Consider the following 17,341-nt stretch of genomic DNA (forward strand, 5'->3'; position numbering starts at 1 on the left):
ATTGCCTCATCCAAGGGGGGCAGTGGTAACTCTGACTTCTGTCCTTATTGATGACAGTGTATCAGTTGTAATTGTGCCCCCCAGAGGCTTGTGCCTACCGTAAAAGTGAGGGCAGTGTTATGATCTGCGGTTGCTTCAGTTGCTCAGGTCGAGGTTCAGCAACGTTATGTGTCCAAAAAAGGTCAGAGGTCAGCTCACTACCTGAATATACTGAATGAGCAGGTTTTTACGACAGTTGTTTTTTTTATTCCCTGATGGCACGGCCTATATACCAAGATGACAAGGAAACCAGTGAAATAAGACGTGGCTCTGTATGTGGTATTGAATGTTTTCTAAGCTGCTGTTGCTAAGAAATGCCACTTCCCAACAAACATGCATGAACAATGAGATAAAACTAAAAGAACAGGTTTCATATGTTATCAATGAGTCATTCCTCTGTAAAGCAGGAGATTCTGAAAAGCCAGTCATGGAGGCCAGTCCACACACTCACCAGATGGATGCCAACAGAAGAAGCAAACCAGATTTTTCTGTGAAGAGGGACGCCTCAAAAGATGAGCCTTCATTATTCAGCACAGAAGAGTTTATAATTAGTGTCATCATTTCTCCTCTGTGGTATCTCACATTTAACCAGGTGCTGCATTGTGGGTCAGACTATCAGGCCTGAGCTTGGCCACTTGTCAGGAAAATGATTTTTTTTCCCCCTGGTAATTAACATTTAAAGTCTGTGTAAAGGACATTCAGAGTTGCTCACTGTATCTTTGTTTTCTGGGTGGACCTATTACATTGCAAGGCAGCTGGATTCACAAAATCAAAAGAATACGTGAGAATCCATTTTGCCAGGTTTCAAGTTATCCATTTCTGTCCACACCAAAAGTGTTCCAGCCAATCAGTGTACTAGGAGGGACCTCTGGCAGCTACAGGCGTGGTTTTAGGTGTGACAACAGCAAGAAGCGTCCATGGAAGTGCTGTGATAGACTGTCACCTGACAAGTGTTATTTTGAAAATGCCAACCCTTTTTCCAAACAGTTTTTAATGGAGACTTCCCAGATGATTCTGTTATAAACCATCTGGCATGTCAGGTTAGCAGACCTGGGGTTTACACAAACTGAGGCATACACACGAACAATGGAAGTGATTGGTGACCAGTTTTCAAATGGAAGAAAAAACAACAACGTATAATGCCTCCATACTGCTCATCTGGTGTAATCCAAATCTCCTAAAGCCCTGACATGCCAAGTGGAATAATAAAAAAAAAAACTTATTTACACCATGTTTTTAGCCTGAATCTTCAGTGTAGGTCCTTAGCTTTCATGTTCACATACACATTCACACTGTCTTAATTGTGTGTGTGTGGTGTGACAGTGTGCAAATGGCATGTCGGGACCTTAGAAGACCAGGTGAGCAATATGGAGGCATTTTACTTATTTATTTATTTTTTGTTTCCTTATGTTTGAAAACTGGTCACCATTCACATATATTGCTTAGGAGATTCTGCAATGAAATTGGACTAAAAACAGAACCTCAGCCTCAACAACAAAAATGCAAAACTGTCCATAAAGATGCGTCACATTTTGCGTTGATTTTGATTTATAAATGGAAGCTGGCATAGGATGTGCCCATCCCCTTCAGAAATGTGACTATATTTGTGCGTAAGTGTTTTGTCCATATGTCATCTGTACATGATGAATCCTCTGCAGTGGCTCGGTGAGGCAATGGAGCCATGGACCCCCAACAATATATAAGTTCCATGAACTGACACATGAATGACACCTCTAATGTATTAGCTAATGTACTACTCACTGTAACTTTGGCTGAAAAAATGTAAACAGGCTCTGATTTCATAAGATTTTACAAAAACATCTTTTTAAAGGGGATTTGGGGAGTTTGCTGTTTAACAAATTGAGGGTCTAGGGATAAAGGGTGTCATGTAGCCCATGAAGTAAATTTGGGCAATAAATTGGGTTAAAAAAGAAAATTAACTTGACTTTACATTCTGTGAAATGAGTTTAGTACAATACCATTTTACAGCTCTCAACTTATATTATATTTATCACTTCAAGGACCCCTCCATGTCCCAAGACAGACAAGATGGAGGAAAACTATGAGAAGAGACCTCCATCACCAACCAGCATGTCTCTGAAGAGTGACATGTCCAGGCAGTCGCCACCACATTTTTGTGCTGAAAATTCAGATGAGGGGTAAGACCATACATGCATGCATACATACATACATACATACATACATACATACATACATACATACATACATACATACATACATACAGAGAGATAGAGATATACAGTATATACATGGTTTGAGAGTATATTTTTCCAAGTTACCCTCAACACAGAACACATTATCCACACTTACCAAAAAATGATAAATAATACTACTACTACTACTACTACTACTACTACTACTACTACTAATAATAATAATAATAATAATAGTAATAATAACAACAACAACAACAACAACAACAACAACAACAAAAACAATAATAATAACTTTATTTATATAGCACAATTCATGCAAAGTGCTGAACATAAGAGGGAAAGAGAAAAGAAAATTGAAACATTTAAACAATAAGGCAGAGAGAGAAAAGCAATGTTAAAAAGATGTGTCTTGAGATTTTGTTTGAAAATTTCAACAGATTTAGAGCCCCTAAGACTCTCTGGCAGACTGTTCCACAGTTTTGGGGCATAGTAAGCAAAGGCAGCCTCTCTGTGCCTTAATAAATGGAATAAATATGTGTAATAACTAAAATATAAAATAAAACAACAAGACAGAAGGTTCTTACAATTAGATTAACAGGGTGATAAGGCACAATTAAGAGATCACCACATATTATGCACATGCAAAGACCTACATGGAAATATATATGTGGAGATCTCAGTCCATGCTAGTCTGTACAGACCACTCTGAAGGGCCTGGGCTCCGTCTTCTCCACTGTAGTCCAGAAAGGCATCCAAAATCTGCAAAACATAAAGGAGCAATTTGTTATCAGAATGAAAAGTAAAAGTAACCACTGCGCAGTAAAATGCTGCCTGTCAGTAACTAGTAACTGTACCTGTCAGGCAAATGTAGTGGAGTAAAAAAGTTGAGTAAAAGTAATATAATATGGATGTAATTAGAAATTCAACTTAAGTATACTACTTGACTACACGCGGAACAAGTTCATATGCCTTCAGAACTGCAGCTTTAACTTTGACATAATTACCACTTTCAACAGAACCAAGAGCAGAAAAGCTCTCTGGTCTTGCCTGTGAAAATACACTGAAATAGCATGGTTTTATGACTATCTGGCCACCCTCTAACCTGAGAAACATGCTCAAACAATGCAAAAAATGTGTTTGCGTGTTTTGCCTAAATTTGATGAAAAAGATCCAAACTTTCAGCAACATCAAAACCATTAGATTCACATCTACCACTGGCTAACCACGACTTGCGGGTCTCACCTTCCTTTAGCAGCTCCAATCATAACTGCTCTACCTTAGCTCTCTCCCTTTCCAATGCTACCTCAGCCTTCATTCTCTCCCTCTCCAACTCAAGCTACAACTTCTCCAATTTTTATTTGTCCCTCTCTAGCTGCAAATAATGTTCAAATGACAAAGTACCACCAAAAAGCTCTGAACCAACTGGACCTGGAGCTGTTGGAGCCTGAAAAACCTCCAAAAGCCTGGCAGACACAGCTAGCCCCTCAACAATCCCTCTCAGCTCAGCCTTTTTTGGCACTTTGTCCGGTTTAGACCACCGCAAATGAACTGCCAAATCAATTAAATCTGCCTTTGTATACTGAGTTAAAGTACTCCGAGAAGGCCGTTTTAGAAACTTAGAGACCAAAGTATTACTGTGCTCAGTCTCCATGTTTAACTCAATCACACTGACTACAAAGCCAGCACACCCAAAAGAACAAAATAAGGCATTCTGAGCCACCCAATACACAACCACAGGGAGATTGAGTGATTCTGGAGCACCCCCTCCTAACTACCTAACCCAGAGCTGGCCAATCTCAACCTTAGTCTTAATGTGTGTACTGGGGGTGGGTATTTATGCACCTTCAAACCATCTGTATTGGGGTAGACAACTTGTCCCAGCCAATACTCCAGGGCGCCCCCGAGACAACTGCTACTAACCGCACGGACAACACACAAAAACAACAAACAGCCCTGAAAACAAAAAATTCAGCAACCTCTCCTTGTGAGATGACTGCTGCTACCGCCTATCTGGGGGACACAATGAATGCTCCAGCCAGACAGCACAAATAGCACAGCTACCCTGCTACAATCATCCCCAAAGTTGTGTACTGCATACCTCCAAACTCACCGTCCATGTGGATGCACTGCTAACATGCAGCTAAAGACAATAGAGAACTAAATCTCTAAAACCCTACCTGCTTAACATACTCATAAAGAAAGCTGTTACTGTGGGCCTCACAATACAAAATTCAACCAACATGTGAACATTTTCAGGTTCAACAACTGGACGAGCCCCCACTTGTTATGCCCAGCTCGTTGGAGAGCATAACAAAGAAGGGAGGTCCACACAGTAACAGCTTTTAAACAAATAATTAATTTATTGAAAATAACGCAACATAAAGAACCCAATGACTAAGTAGAAGAATCGGTGGTGTAATGAAGGTGTTGGGTGCTGTGAATGTGTGTGCTAACATAAGCTATGTGTAAAAGGAAACCAAGGCTAAGCTAAACAAAATCAAACCAAACAAAACCAGTGGGTGACTGAAAGCTTTTAAAGGCCATGCCCCAACGAGGAGGGAGGGGCAAGCAGCCAGGGAGGGAACCTGCAAGAGAAAGCAGAGGCAGGAACAGGAACTCACCCAAGGCCTGTGGCCTGTGTCACAATGTACTTTTAAATAATGCAGTTTTGCACAGAAAAGTGAGCAACACACCTGACCTTGAAGTAACTTAACTAGCAAGTTCCATTAGGTTGACATGTTCTAAATGTATAATGCAAATATAAATAAAGGCCTTTTTGCATATTAAACTAGGCTGGTGTGATACCTCAAGATGTGAAGAAAAATTCACCAGCTACCACTGACATCATTACCCGCAGTTTCCACCAGGCATGGCTGTACTGCATTACAACCGCGTGGTCCGCGGCCATTCTACACAATGCTTGTGATTCCATCCCAGAAGCGGCTCTCCGCTCCACTCTGCTTCAAAAACGAGCTGAGCCTATTTTTGACGGATGCCACGTCAGTTAGCACAGAGCAGATTTAACAGGCAGGAAGCCGACAGACAAGGCCGGGAGAATCCAGTTAATTTTCAAAATAAAAGACCCCGCGCAGACTCACAATCATAAAGACAGACAGAAAAGAAATTATTTAACCACGTAGCCTGCTTATCAAGGGCAGAAGCACAAACAGCAAGGAAAGAGGACATAATCAACAAAATCTGAGCAAGTAAACATAATCAGGCGGGCAAAACGCTCCACTGCTGAAATGCTTCTGAAACGCTACTGGTGGGAATTGCAGCCGTGCGGAGGATGGATCAGAACCGTGGTGTAGGCATGCAGCGCCTGTTTGAATTTCTGAGTTATAACCTCCTCCAACCGGGGATGCAGGAGTCAATATATTTAAAATTACATTTTAATTAAGGAATAAAAATGAACTAGTTCATTCATTCATGAAGGTATAACTTTACTTGACTTCACTTTATTTCAGCCCAGGAGCCAAACCTGGCAAGTAAACCACCTGAATACTGAGATTTCTAACATTTGTTTTTTTTCCATTCAATTGGGTTTTTGTAGCATTTTTCCTTAGAGGATAGGATGAAGGGAGTAATATGCCTCAGGCAAAGTTGGGCTATGAATTGACTTGACTTTACTTTCTGTGAAATGACCTCATAAGCATTTTACAGCTCTCACCTTTCATTATTTATATCAATTCTAGGAGCCCTCCATGCCCGAAGACAGACAGGATAGATGAAGACTTTGAGGGGAGACCACGATCACCAACCTTGATGTCTCTGAAGAGTGACAGATCGAGGAGCCTGCCACCAGATTTTTGTGCTGAGAATACAGATGAGAGGTAAGACAATTTGCCCTTCCTTAACTGGGATAGGACACAATATCATGTCCACATATTTTTTTACATAATGTAAAGCTGCATACCTGCATATTTTCAAATATCTGAGAAAGGTAATGTCATGGGTAAAGAGTGTGACTTTAAAATATTACTGACCCAAATCAGAAACCAGACTACAACCTTCAATGTGAACAATAAAATAATTTATTTAAAACACAAGTTAAAAGCAGATGTTAAAAGACAGGTAAAAAGAGTCCAAGTCCCTGAGCAAGACTTTTATGCTGCACAGGACCCATCTCTATGCCTGTCACTAATGGATAATTTCTAATGGCCTCTATCACAACAGAAATCAAAAGGGGCAAGGCTAGACACCCTTGTCTTGTGCCTTGCCCCACCTTGAACACACAAGGCTTCAGGCCATTCATATTAACTAAGGCACAAGGGGCACCATATAGATGTGATATCCTTTAAATAAAATTTGCTTTCTCTGCATCAAGGGAGATCACTAGAAATTTGGCCTTTCAGTTTGTGCAATAGTGTATTCATACAGCCTATGCTTAGCAAACAGAAGGGATATCCGAGCCTCTGTAGTTTCTAGAGCTGTCATAGTGGTGTCAGTTTGACAACAACACAGAGGTGCACCTTAACAATCATGGATTGTCAAGGCCCTTCGAAGTTCTCTGGCATACCAGCAGATTCTGGTGTTTGCGCCTCGACTCCAGACCTTCCATTATAGCCATTAGCAACGTGTTGCATTTCTCAAGTGTCTCACACTTCAGTACAGTAATCCTGTTGCCAAAATCTTGTAGTGAGGTTTCAACCACAGTGAGTCATGATTCAGAAGAGTCCTTAGTAAACTGCAAAGTGCCCAGCAGGGAGTTTCAGCTCTGAAAGTTTCAAAAAGTTTAACCACTGATGAAAGCGATGGGTCTTCTTCTGATTATACATACATGCATGCACACCGATTGGTTATAAAACAGTTGAACCAAATCTTACTCTGAAGTAGACACAATGTGGACACAATGCCCATGTATTGTCTTTGCCAAGCCTAAGCCTGGAGAGGATCATGCAAACACGTGTGTAAGTACAAATGACCTTTTGGACTCAAGAATGAACTGCTTAGATTTGGTGGTCAAAAGTCAAGGTTACTGTGACCTAACAAAACATGGTTTTGGCCATAACTCAAAAACTCATGCACTTATTATGACAAGCTTTTGCACAAATTTCTGATAGCAATGGTGGAGAGTAACTACTTGCACCTAGTTACATGTAATTAAATTACAAAATACATGTAATTGTAATCAATACAGATTCTGCAGAAAAAATATGGAAATAAATTACCATTTTACCATTAATAATCAAAATATTGGTCATAACAAAGGGGTTACAGTACATTCAAATAATCTTTGTGGTTAACTAGCGGAGATCTGTACTCTACTGAGTGACCTCTTCTTGTTATATTTGCTATCACAGGTTAAATTAAAGTCAGTTTACAATCTTAGAATTAAAAAAAAAAATCACACACGGTGTATTTAGCTATAAGTATTAGCTATAGCTATAGCTATAGCTATAGTTTTTGTAAAAGTGTATTTCTTGTCTTTTGTTGACAGGAATGTGATACCAGTTGCAACACAAATCTCTGTTGGTGGAACATTAGCAAAAATGGTATGTTCTGCTATTTTATCTTACTTATAATAGTTTCTGTTTGGAAATAGATTTCTGCCAAAAATCCATCATTAATTTTCCTCTTATTTCAACCTCTTGATGTACAGGGACAACATGCCCTCACACTGCCACCACTGATTGAGGACTGGACCAAAGAAGATGTGAGAGACTGGCTGATCATTAGACTTCGAGTACCACAGAAAATTGCACAGACTCTCTATGACCAGGAGCTGTCAGGAGCTTGCTTGGTCTGCTATGAGAAACAAGATTTGTTAGACCTAGGTGTTCCGCCAGCACCAGCAATACAAATCATACGACAGGTTGAGAAGTTCAGAAGTCATTCAGAGACAAGTGTGACACTACCAAAGAGTCATTATGAGCCAAGAGAAGGTGAAGTATGGAAAAGTGCAGAGAGGCAAGTTGTATCAGGAAATATTGATGAATCTGTGGAAATTGAAACTGTGTCATCAGATTCAGGAATTCAAAGTCTAAGCCCCTCATTGCTCATTCTGCAGGCAGCAAGAAACAAAATAAGATCAGTAATAGATCAGAAGCCATCAAATGACACACAATTGCATACAGAAATGACTGACAATACAACTTTTCTACAACTAAAGAGACCAATATGCCAGATCCGGCCTTTTGACAAAAGCAACTCCTCCATTTTCTATACACAAAATGGAATTCTTCCTCCTTTTGCTGGTCCTACTGATCTTCTGGACCCTGTCCATGAGTACCAGCTTCTACCCAGTGCAAATGAAACCAGTGAAAGAGAGATCCTTTATGAATTCACAAAGGAAGTATTTAGTTTTGCTGCAAGCTGCATGAACTCACGAACCAATGGTACTATTCATTTTGGAGTGAGCAGGACAGGACAGGGACATGGTGAGGTAGTTGGGCACTACATTACCTCTTTCATTAAGTTTAATGATGCATTTGAATCATGTCTGAGTGAATATTTTGAAGAACAGCACGTAAATGCTGCCAGAATGTGCATCAGGCCTCCTAATTTTGTACAAGTTCACAATGAAGATGGAACAACTTCAGACAAATGGGTGATTGAGGTCGATGTAGTTCCAGCATATTCAGGAACGCAAGAGAATGTTTTCTATACTCTGTTAAGTATTGCATCGACAGAAAAACAGCAACAATGCAAAACTGAATGTCTCTTTGTCCGAGATGGCCCGAGGTCAATCAACATTTTAGCAAACCCTAATCCTCGGATAGTACAGGAGAAGATCAAAAGTTTGACTGATAAAGTCAAGTGCTGGGCCTCAACACGAAAGACAGCCGAGGAAAAGGATGAAAAACATCCCTCCCAAGGCAACCAGGGCCAAAGGCTAAAACAGCTGATAACTCGTGGAAGAGATGCATTCGAAAATTCCCTTCAAGTCATCGCAGTTACTGACAAATGTCATTCAAGTCAGCTGGATCACTTGGATTTTCTGAAAGAGATGAAGTTGTTTGCGATGCTTGACTTTGACCCAGAGTCTGATGTGAATGGAACATGCAGTTTCTACAGAAAAGATCACATAGCAAATTTGCACTACCCACGCATGTACACCACTCAGGACAGCATAACTGCAATCATTCACAAGCTGAACTTATTCAAGCAAACCAGTTGGGTTTTCTGCAATGGGCGAGTGAATGAAGAAAGTGAATCAGACAAGCCACTAAAACCCAGTGAATGGCTTAAAAAACGCTCTGGTGATATCAACAACATGATTTCATTCCTCTGCAACCCAGATTTCCTTTCCAAAGATAGACTCCTAGTGGTATTCATTCTTCACTCAGAAGTAACTGACATCTCAAGTCCCATATTGGAGGTCTTCTGTGCAATCTATCGCACACTGGAAGGGGTCGACAATATGTTGTGCATATGCAAAGACTCTGTTGTATTCGATCACTGGAAGAAGCTGATAGAGTGTCGCTGTAAGGAGGACATCACCAGTAAATGCATCTATGAACTGAGTCTGAATGAAATATCCAGCACCATCAAAAAGCTCAAAGAACCTCAAACACAATCTTCAAGGAGGTTCTTGCCATCCACCGGCTCAAGCTCAGTCCTGTTGGAAAAAAAGGATGAAGAGCTGATGGCTGTTTTGGACATCTTGTGTGAAAATGAATGTGAGAACACAGAAATCGAAACCGATGATTCTTTTCAGGAGTTCAAGAAGAAAACAGAGGAGGACTTTTACAGAGGAGGACAAGTTTCATGGTGGAACTTTTTCCTTTCTGAGATGGACGGCAGCCTGACGTTCATCAAACGAGACAAATACAATGAGCTATATGACCTGATCACTCCTACAGAAGGCTACACATTTCCATGTGTCATAATCAATCTTTTCCACCACCCGGGATGTGGAGGAACAACTCTAGCAATGCATGTTCTTTGGAACCTAAGAAGAAAATTCAGATGTGCTGTTGTTAAAAACTGCACTGCAACAAATGATGAAATCGCAGCTCAAGTCATGAACCTGCTGACATATGGAAAACAGGAGCAGTCAGGCTACACACCTGTACTCCTCTTGGTGGACAACTGGGATGACGTGGAGGGCCTGAAGCATTGCATCATGAATGCCCCCAGTGTTAGGAGGCGAGATCTCATGGTCATCATACTGAACTGCGAGAGAACCAGCTTTCCCATTGAAAGCAGCAGAAATAGCCGCATTGCAAATGTGTTCATCACCAACAAGTTGTCAGTCAAAGAGCAGAGTTTGTTTTCTGAGAAAGTTGAACAACTCAAGGATCACCATGAAAAGCCAGATACTTTCTATGCCTTCATGATCATGGCAAATAATTTCAGTGAGAGTTACATCACAAATCTGGTGGGCAACATTGTAAAAGATCTTGACACCACCACCCAGCAGGGAAGGCTTTTCTCCTTCCTAGCTTTGCTGAACACCTACGTCAATGGATCCTACATGTCACTCGCTTTGTGTGAAGAGTTAGTGGGGATAAGAAATGCTCTGTGGAAACAAGAAACTCTGGATGATAAAATGAATCCCTATTCCACACTGATGATCACTTTCACTGTCGAAGAGCATGGCACCTATCAAGCAGTACGATTCTTACACCAAATGATTGCTAGTAAGTGTCTTAAAGTCCTCACTCAGAAACACAAACTTTCTCTGGTTGAGATAATTACTGACCTTCTGCACTGTGACAAACTCTACAAATCATGCATGGGAAAGGATTTCTTGGTCCAAAACATTCATAGCATGCTTGTCACACGTCACCGAAAAGAACAAGGAGATGACAAAGACACATTGTTTTCTCCACTGATTGAAGACATTCAAGCAGAGGAAGGATCTGACAAAATCAAAGAAGTCTTAGAAAAAGCTACACTGAGATTTGAGAGAAGTGCAACGCTGCCACAAGCACTGGCAAGACATTTCTGCTTGAAAGAGAAAGATTTTAAATCTGCTCTCAAGTGGGCATTGGATGCACAGGCGAAAAAATCTAATTCCTACATGGCGGACACAGTTGGACAAGTGTACAAGACTCACCTCAAAAAAGAAATCGAAGATTCTAAGGATCTCACTCCAGAAACGCTTGACAAATGCCTACAATTGGCATTCAATGCTGTAAATGCATTCCAGGAATCACAGGAGCTAGCCAAGACGGATGAGTCCTTTGATGCATATGATGTGCGGAACAAAAAAAGGCATAAGTCTTACAATACCTCAGGCTATGCTGGCGAGACAGAAGTCATAATGACCATCCTTGATGTCATTAAAGAGCTTCCTGTTTTCACTGTCAGTGACAGACATAAGAGGGACAAAATGCTACAATTCCTCAAAGGTGGACCAGTGACCAACTTATGTGACTCGAGCAACGCAACCATTAAGGAGTTTGTTTCTGTCCTGGCAAACCATGAGAGATTTGTGACCTCTTTCAAGCCAAGGCTCAAGGAAATCTTCAGTTTCTTTGAGAACTACTTCACATATCTAAAACCGAGGTCAAAGGAAAGAGAAGTAGTTGATGAAAGAAACAAACGAAAGGTTTCGGAGTACTTCAAAAAGTACATCCAAATATTCAGCATTTCAGAAGAGGAAAAGGCATCTGAAAAAGCCAGAAACCCCAATCTCAGTGTCAGCCAGGAGATAATGGATCAGAGGCACTATCTTGAAATGAAACAAGCAGACTCCTTTGCTGGGCTTCTGCAGTGCTTGAATGACAAAGGTGTGAAGGAAATGGAGCACATTCTCCAAAAATGGCAATTCATTTTTGACAACTCCCCCCACAGATATGTGTCAGATACAGTCAGCTTAATCTTGGCGAACATTGTTCTTCACAGCCTCAAGCCCTCTCACAAACTATTGAAAAAATATGAGGAGTTGGTCTTTCTTCTCAATGAGGCACTGCAAAAGGAAGGTACTCATTCAAATCAGTCAGAGCTGTACTACCTTGCCATGTTACTAATGTGGCCTACACAAGACCGAAAGCATGAAAGCTCAGCAACATACAAAAATATCAGCACATACATCACAGCGGCCAGGAAGTCCTTTCATCGGCGCTTCGTTCACATGTTTCCAGCAAGGAGTGCTATTACTCATTTCTTCCTTGGGAATTCCAATGGACTCAAACGAATAGTTTCCAAGGTGAAGCTTGATCAAATTTTGATCAACGTGTCAAGAGAGCAAGCCAGTCAGTCACACCTGCACCAGCTATGGCAGAGTGGTGCGGCATGGAACGAGCCAGAGATCCAGAGGAAGATGTTAAGGATTAAAGGAAAGTCAGAAAATGGCGACATTTTTGTTAACTATGGTGGCAACCTAAAAATACCAGTGCGTCCAGTTTACCTGGGTGATATTCGAAGCGGATGCAGCCGGGAGGAAGTGTCCTTCTACCTGGGATTCACCATGGAAGGGCCTGTGGCTTATAATATCAAGTATGAAAATGAGCAATGAGGATATTTAGCCTGCAAATGCGAATCATAGGGTACCTGCCCACATTTACACAAAGAGGGGGGACTTACAGTGAAAGCAACCTTCCAAAGGCCTAGGAAATGATAAAACTGTGTAACAAGTTCATTTTACACTACAGACTGAACACACTCAGAGAAAAACACTGGATCTTGTAGATTAAACACCCACAATAATAATCTCCTGGACCAAATGTCATTAAAAAGGTGCATTCTTGGGATGTATTGCCTTGGTATTATATCATATACTGTACTTGGTGTTTGATTTTTTTAATGGAACTAACTACATACACTGTAATTTTATAAGATATTTTCACTTTTTGATACATTACATTTGCAACTGAGATATTTGCACTTTTAGACATTCAGAATCTGTATATAGATTATGCATTTCCTCAAACAGATGTCAGTAATTGGAGAACCCAACCATGTATGCACAATTGATTATTTTAAGTGAGTCTGAGGTCTAAATTTATGGTGTTTGTGTTTTGTTGTTGTTTTTTTTTTAATCAACTATATCATGTTTCATGTTAATTTTAACAGACTTTAAAGATTGTTGGAATTTTTATTCTTATTGTTGAACACTGATAAAACTGGAATTCTGTAATATTGCCATCAAATTCCTAATTGTATCTGAAGTCAAGATGATGTTGTTAAACACAGGAGATCTTTTTGTCAAAACCTTTACATAATAAAAATTGAAATTACTGATGACAAATTGAATGGGTTTTTCAGAAGATCCTTTGCCATGATAGAATATTCATCTCAAATTTCTATTATACAAACTTCAATTAGGCTGTAGTCATTGGCTCACTAGTTGTAGGCAGATGAAGCAGAGGTTAAGTAAGTAATCTTACATTACAGTTACAGATACATAGTCCACCATTTAGACACTGTTCAAGAAACATTTTAATATTGAGGCATTCTGATCTGATGAAGATTATTAAAATATTCCAACAATAAAGTTTATATTTTGTTCAATATTAAGACAATGAAAACAGGTCTTGTTCACTGATTTTGTGTTACCAAAGTTACCAGCATGTGAATATGTCCTAATCTCAGGCTGTTTTCACATTAGGTGCTGTTGCGTTTCACCATGCCGAAGTACAAAGAGTTACATTAAAGGGATAGTTCACCTAAAAAAGAAAATTCAGTCATTATCTACTCACCCTCATGCTGATTGAAGGTCAGGTTTAGTTTTTTAGTCCACAAAACACTGCTGGAGTTTCACAGGAAAACAGCACTGCAGAATCTCCCAAATAATGGAGGTGAATGGTGACCAGTTTTCAAATGTAAAGCTGTGAGCTTGACAGCAGACATGTGGACATCCATAAACATGGATGCATACCTTGGTTTAACATGTCATTATATGTCAGACAGCCTAGATCTGGCTACTGTACTTTTAAGGGTACAGTATTTTCCTCTGACCCACTCAGCAGCCCACATTGCAGAAGTTACTGCAAATTTAATAGCTGAGTGGGGAATAATTGAAAAGGTCAGTGGCATGGTTACTGATGGGGCCCACAATATACTGCCAAGTGTAAATCAGCTAAACATCAGAAACATTTATTGCTTTGCCCACATGCTTAATCTTGTTGTGAAAAAATCACTTTCCCAAACTACTGAGCTGGAAAATATGTGCAGCAGGGCCAGGAAAATAGTAGGACACTTCAAGTCAAGCACAAGAGCAAAATAAAAGTTGTGTGCTACTCAAGTAAATGTGAGCATGCCACAAATGAAGCTGGTTCAAGAGGTGGATACCAGATGGAATAGCACCTTAACTATGTTTCAAAGGCTTTTTGAGCAGAGAGAACCATTGGGGGCAGCCCTGGCATCTGTAAGTACTGACATAGTTCCTTTCAGTGCTGAGGAATATGAAGACATCAATCAGTGCCTAGCAATTTTAAGGCCATTCCATCAGGCAACTGTTGAGCTCTCCGAGGAGAGGAGAGTGTCGGGGTCTAAGGCTATTCCAATAACCAAAATTTTAAGACATGTTATTGCTGCTGAATGCAAAATGGCTGCTAGTATTGGTGCTACACTTCCCAAACACTTGAAAAACAATCTGAATAAGAAATTCAGTGGCTTGGAAAAGGTCACCTTCCTGTCTGTGGTCATGCTTCAAAGAGGTTGGATTTTGTAATGCTAGTAATGCGCAGGCTGCTGCTGAAAGGCTGATATGGGAGTTTTCCAGCCTTATTGAACATGACCTGACTGAAGATGTGCTTCCAGAGCATGCAGCAACATCTTCTAGCAAAGAGCACTACAACTTGTGGTCTTTGCTGGACAGCCACATAGAATCTCAACACTGCACCAGCAGTGCATCTGCCAGTGCCATGGTGGAGATCCAGAGGTAGCAAACCAATGAGTGCTGCTGAAACTTAAGTTGTTTTATTCAGTCATGCATAGCCTTTCTTTCTGTCTCATGGGTATTTGAGAGAGCAACACTTGGCAAGACCAGAGGCCCCCCCTGAAATACTGGGCAGCAAGCAGAACATTAAATCCTACATGATGGAAACTTGCCTGCGAGTATTTGTGCATTCCAGTATCATCTGTTCCATGTAAAAGAATATTTTCTAAAGCTGGGGAGCTGGTGAGTCAGAAGAGGAGCAGACTGTGAAACCTGTGAAGAACAAAGCCTTTGTCACCTTGCTTCTGTGAATAAGCATTCCTGATGGACAATAGAAGTCCCCAAATGTCTGATAAAACATTACCTTTAAAGGTTTTCTTTAAAAAACACAGGACTAAAACACTAAACAAAAATCAAGATGTTTCTGTGTTCATCCAAACACCATAATCAGTTGCAAAGCTGTAGCAGGAGGGATCTCTGGTCTTGTTGCTTGTATAGACTTTTGAACAAAAACAGCAGCAGATTAAAATGACCACACTTTTTTCTTAACTTTTATTGCTGACATGGGATTGAAACAGTGTCAGTGCTTCAGTTGCGCTCTTGAGAGGTTGCTATGGCTTCAGTTGGCCACTAGATGTCACTGTTCTTAGTTAGACTGAAGCATTGAAGCTTTTTTTCCGGCACAATTAGAAGGAAGGCCTCACAGCTTCATGAGGCTTCACTTGCCCATCAGTACTTATGGTCAAAGACAGAATGCTGTGCTGATTTTCCAGGGTACAGATGTGGCAGGTGAATCAGACACAGGCAGAGTTGGCAACGTTGAAACAGTGCTGAGGAACAGTCTGGCCATGTGTGACTGAGCTGCAGAAGCTTATATACTGGCCTGATTACTGAGGAGTTGCAGCTTTGTGCACAGGTGAGTGGAGTGACGAGGTGGGAGTGGCTGGCAGGCAGAGTTGAGCAGAGGTGGGGTGAATGGAAAAGTTCTGGAGAACTGGGGAAATCCATCCATCCATTTTCTGTAACCTCTTATTCCCGAAGGGTCACGGCGGGCTGGAGCCTATCCCAGCTGACATAGGATGAGAGGTGGACAAGTCACCAGTTCACAACCACAGCAATTTAGAGTCACGAAGTAACCTAGCATGCATGTCTTTGGAATGTGGGAGGAAGCCAGAGAACCCGGAGAGAACCCACACAGACACGGGGAGAACATGTAAACTTCTGCCGCAGCCAGCTGGGGGATTCGAAGTCAGGACCTTGTTGCTGTGAGGCAGCAGTGCTACCCACTGCACCACCATGCTGCCCGAGCTGGGGAAATGAGCATGGGAAACTGGGCATGCAGAACTGTGACAGGTGACAGTGGTGGAGGTCGTAATAATGTACCTCTTGAGAAAGGCAAAATCAGAGGCAGTGTTGTAGACAGTGGTGATCCATATGGCCATTAAATGCATCATAATGTGTTAACTTCTTCACTGTGTCCTGCAGTCACTTTACGCTGCCACCACGATTACAGGTGGTGCTGCTCTGTTCTGCCTGTATCTGTGTCTTTTCAGAAAATGTGCACAAATATGGACAAAATGAATGCTGGCTGTGAAAATTAGGTTAACGTTGGTGCTATGTACTGAGTGATGAAGGAGGCGAAGGTAATGGACACAGACAGTGCATGAACACTGACAAATTAATCTTGGTGGCTTTTTCGTAACATTTTATTATATACTATATTTAGGCTCTAGGTAATTTTGTGTTTGGTCACTGAACAACTCATGCTATGCTACTCACTTTCATGTTTGTCTGCTCTAACAGCAACAAGTGTAAAGAAAGAGCCATAGTGACTTAATGTGAGCTAAGCTGTGATATTCTAGATAACGTCAGTGCTACTGTAACCTCTGCTGTCCAGTGTAGTGTCCGTTGTGTTTTGATGAAGAGGCACAGACCAGGATATGTTTGGAGGCAATCTCCATTTATTCTGATAGGAAGAGGTAGCAAAATCTTTTAATCAATCGTGAGCATATAACTTGAGCCCGTCTCCCATGGAGTACAGCAAAATGTCACATTCAATTCAGTACATCAAAACACAAAAAACATAGCTAACAGGAAGAAGTAAATAACAAATCAATCCTGATCATATAACTTGAGCCCCTACACAAATTAAATGAAAAAGAAATATGTTAAAATATTACAGAATATTACAAAATATTAAGTTTAAGCTAGTGAATAAACTTACAAATCAGTCTCTCCAGGTATTTGCATTATATTGTCATTGCAACAATTTGCACAAATTCAATCCCTGTGAATACTGTGCGACTTTGTCGCAACTTTTACACAAATTATACAAACCATTGTTGCTCCTGGC

General features: G+C 40.8%; 1 protein-coding gene across 1 annotated transcript; it reads left to right on the plus strand.

Moving 5' to 3' along the window:
• Positions 1-1,883: 1,883 nt before the first annotated feature.
• On the plus strand, positions 1,884-13,455 carry LOC146330786 (sterile alpha motif domain-containing protein 9-like). The gene is made up of 4 exons (XM_084747008.1): positions 1,884-2,198; positions 5,912-6,049; positions 7,657-7,711; positions 7,819-13,455. Exons 1-4 carry the CDS (start codon positions 2,089-2,091, stop codon positions 12,622-12,624), a joined length of 5,109 nt encoding a protein of 1,702 aa, XP_084603134.1. The 5' UTR covers positions 1,884-2,088; the 3' UTR covers positions 12,625-13,455.
• The last annotated feature ends 3,886 nt before the right edge of the window (positions 13,456-17,341 follow it).

Source organism: Lutjanus erythropterus, chromosome 3 (genome assembly GCF_056507025.1).
Source record: "Lutjanus erythropterus isolate fLutEry1 chromosome 3, fLutEry1.hap2, whole genome shotgun sequence".
Lineage (NCBI taxonomy): Eukaryota > Metazoa > Chordata > Actinopteri > Lutjaniformes > Lutjanidae > Lutjanus > Lutjanus erythropterus.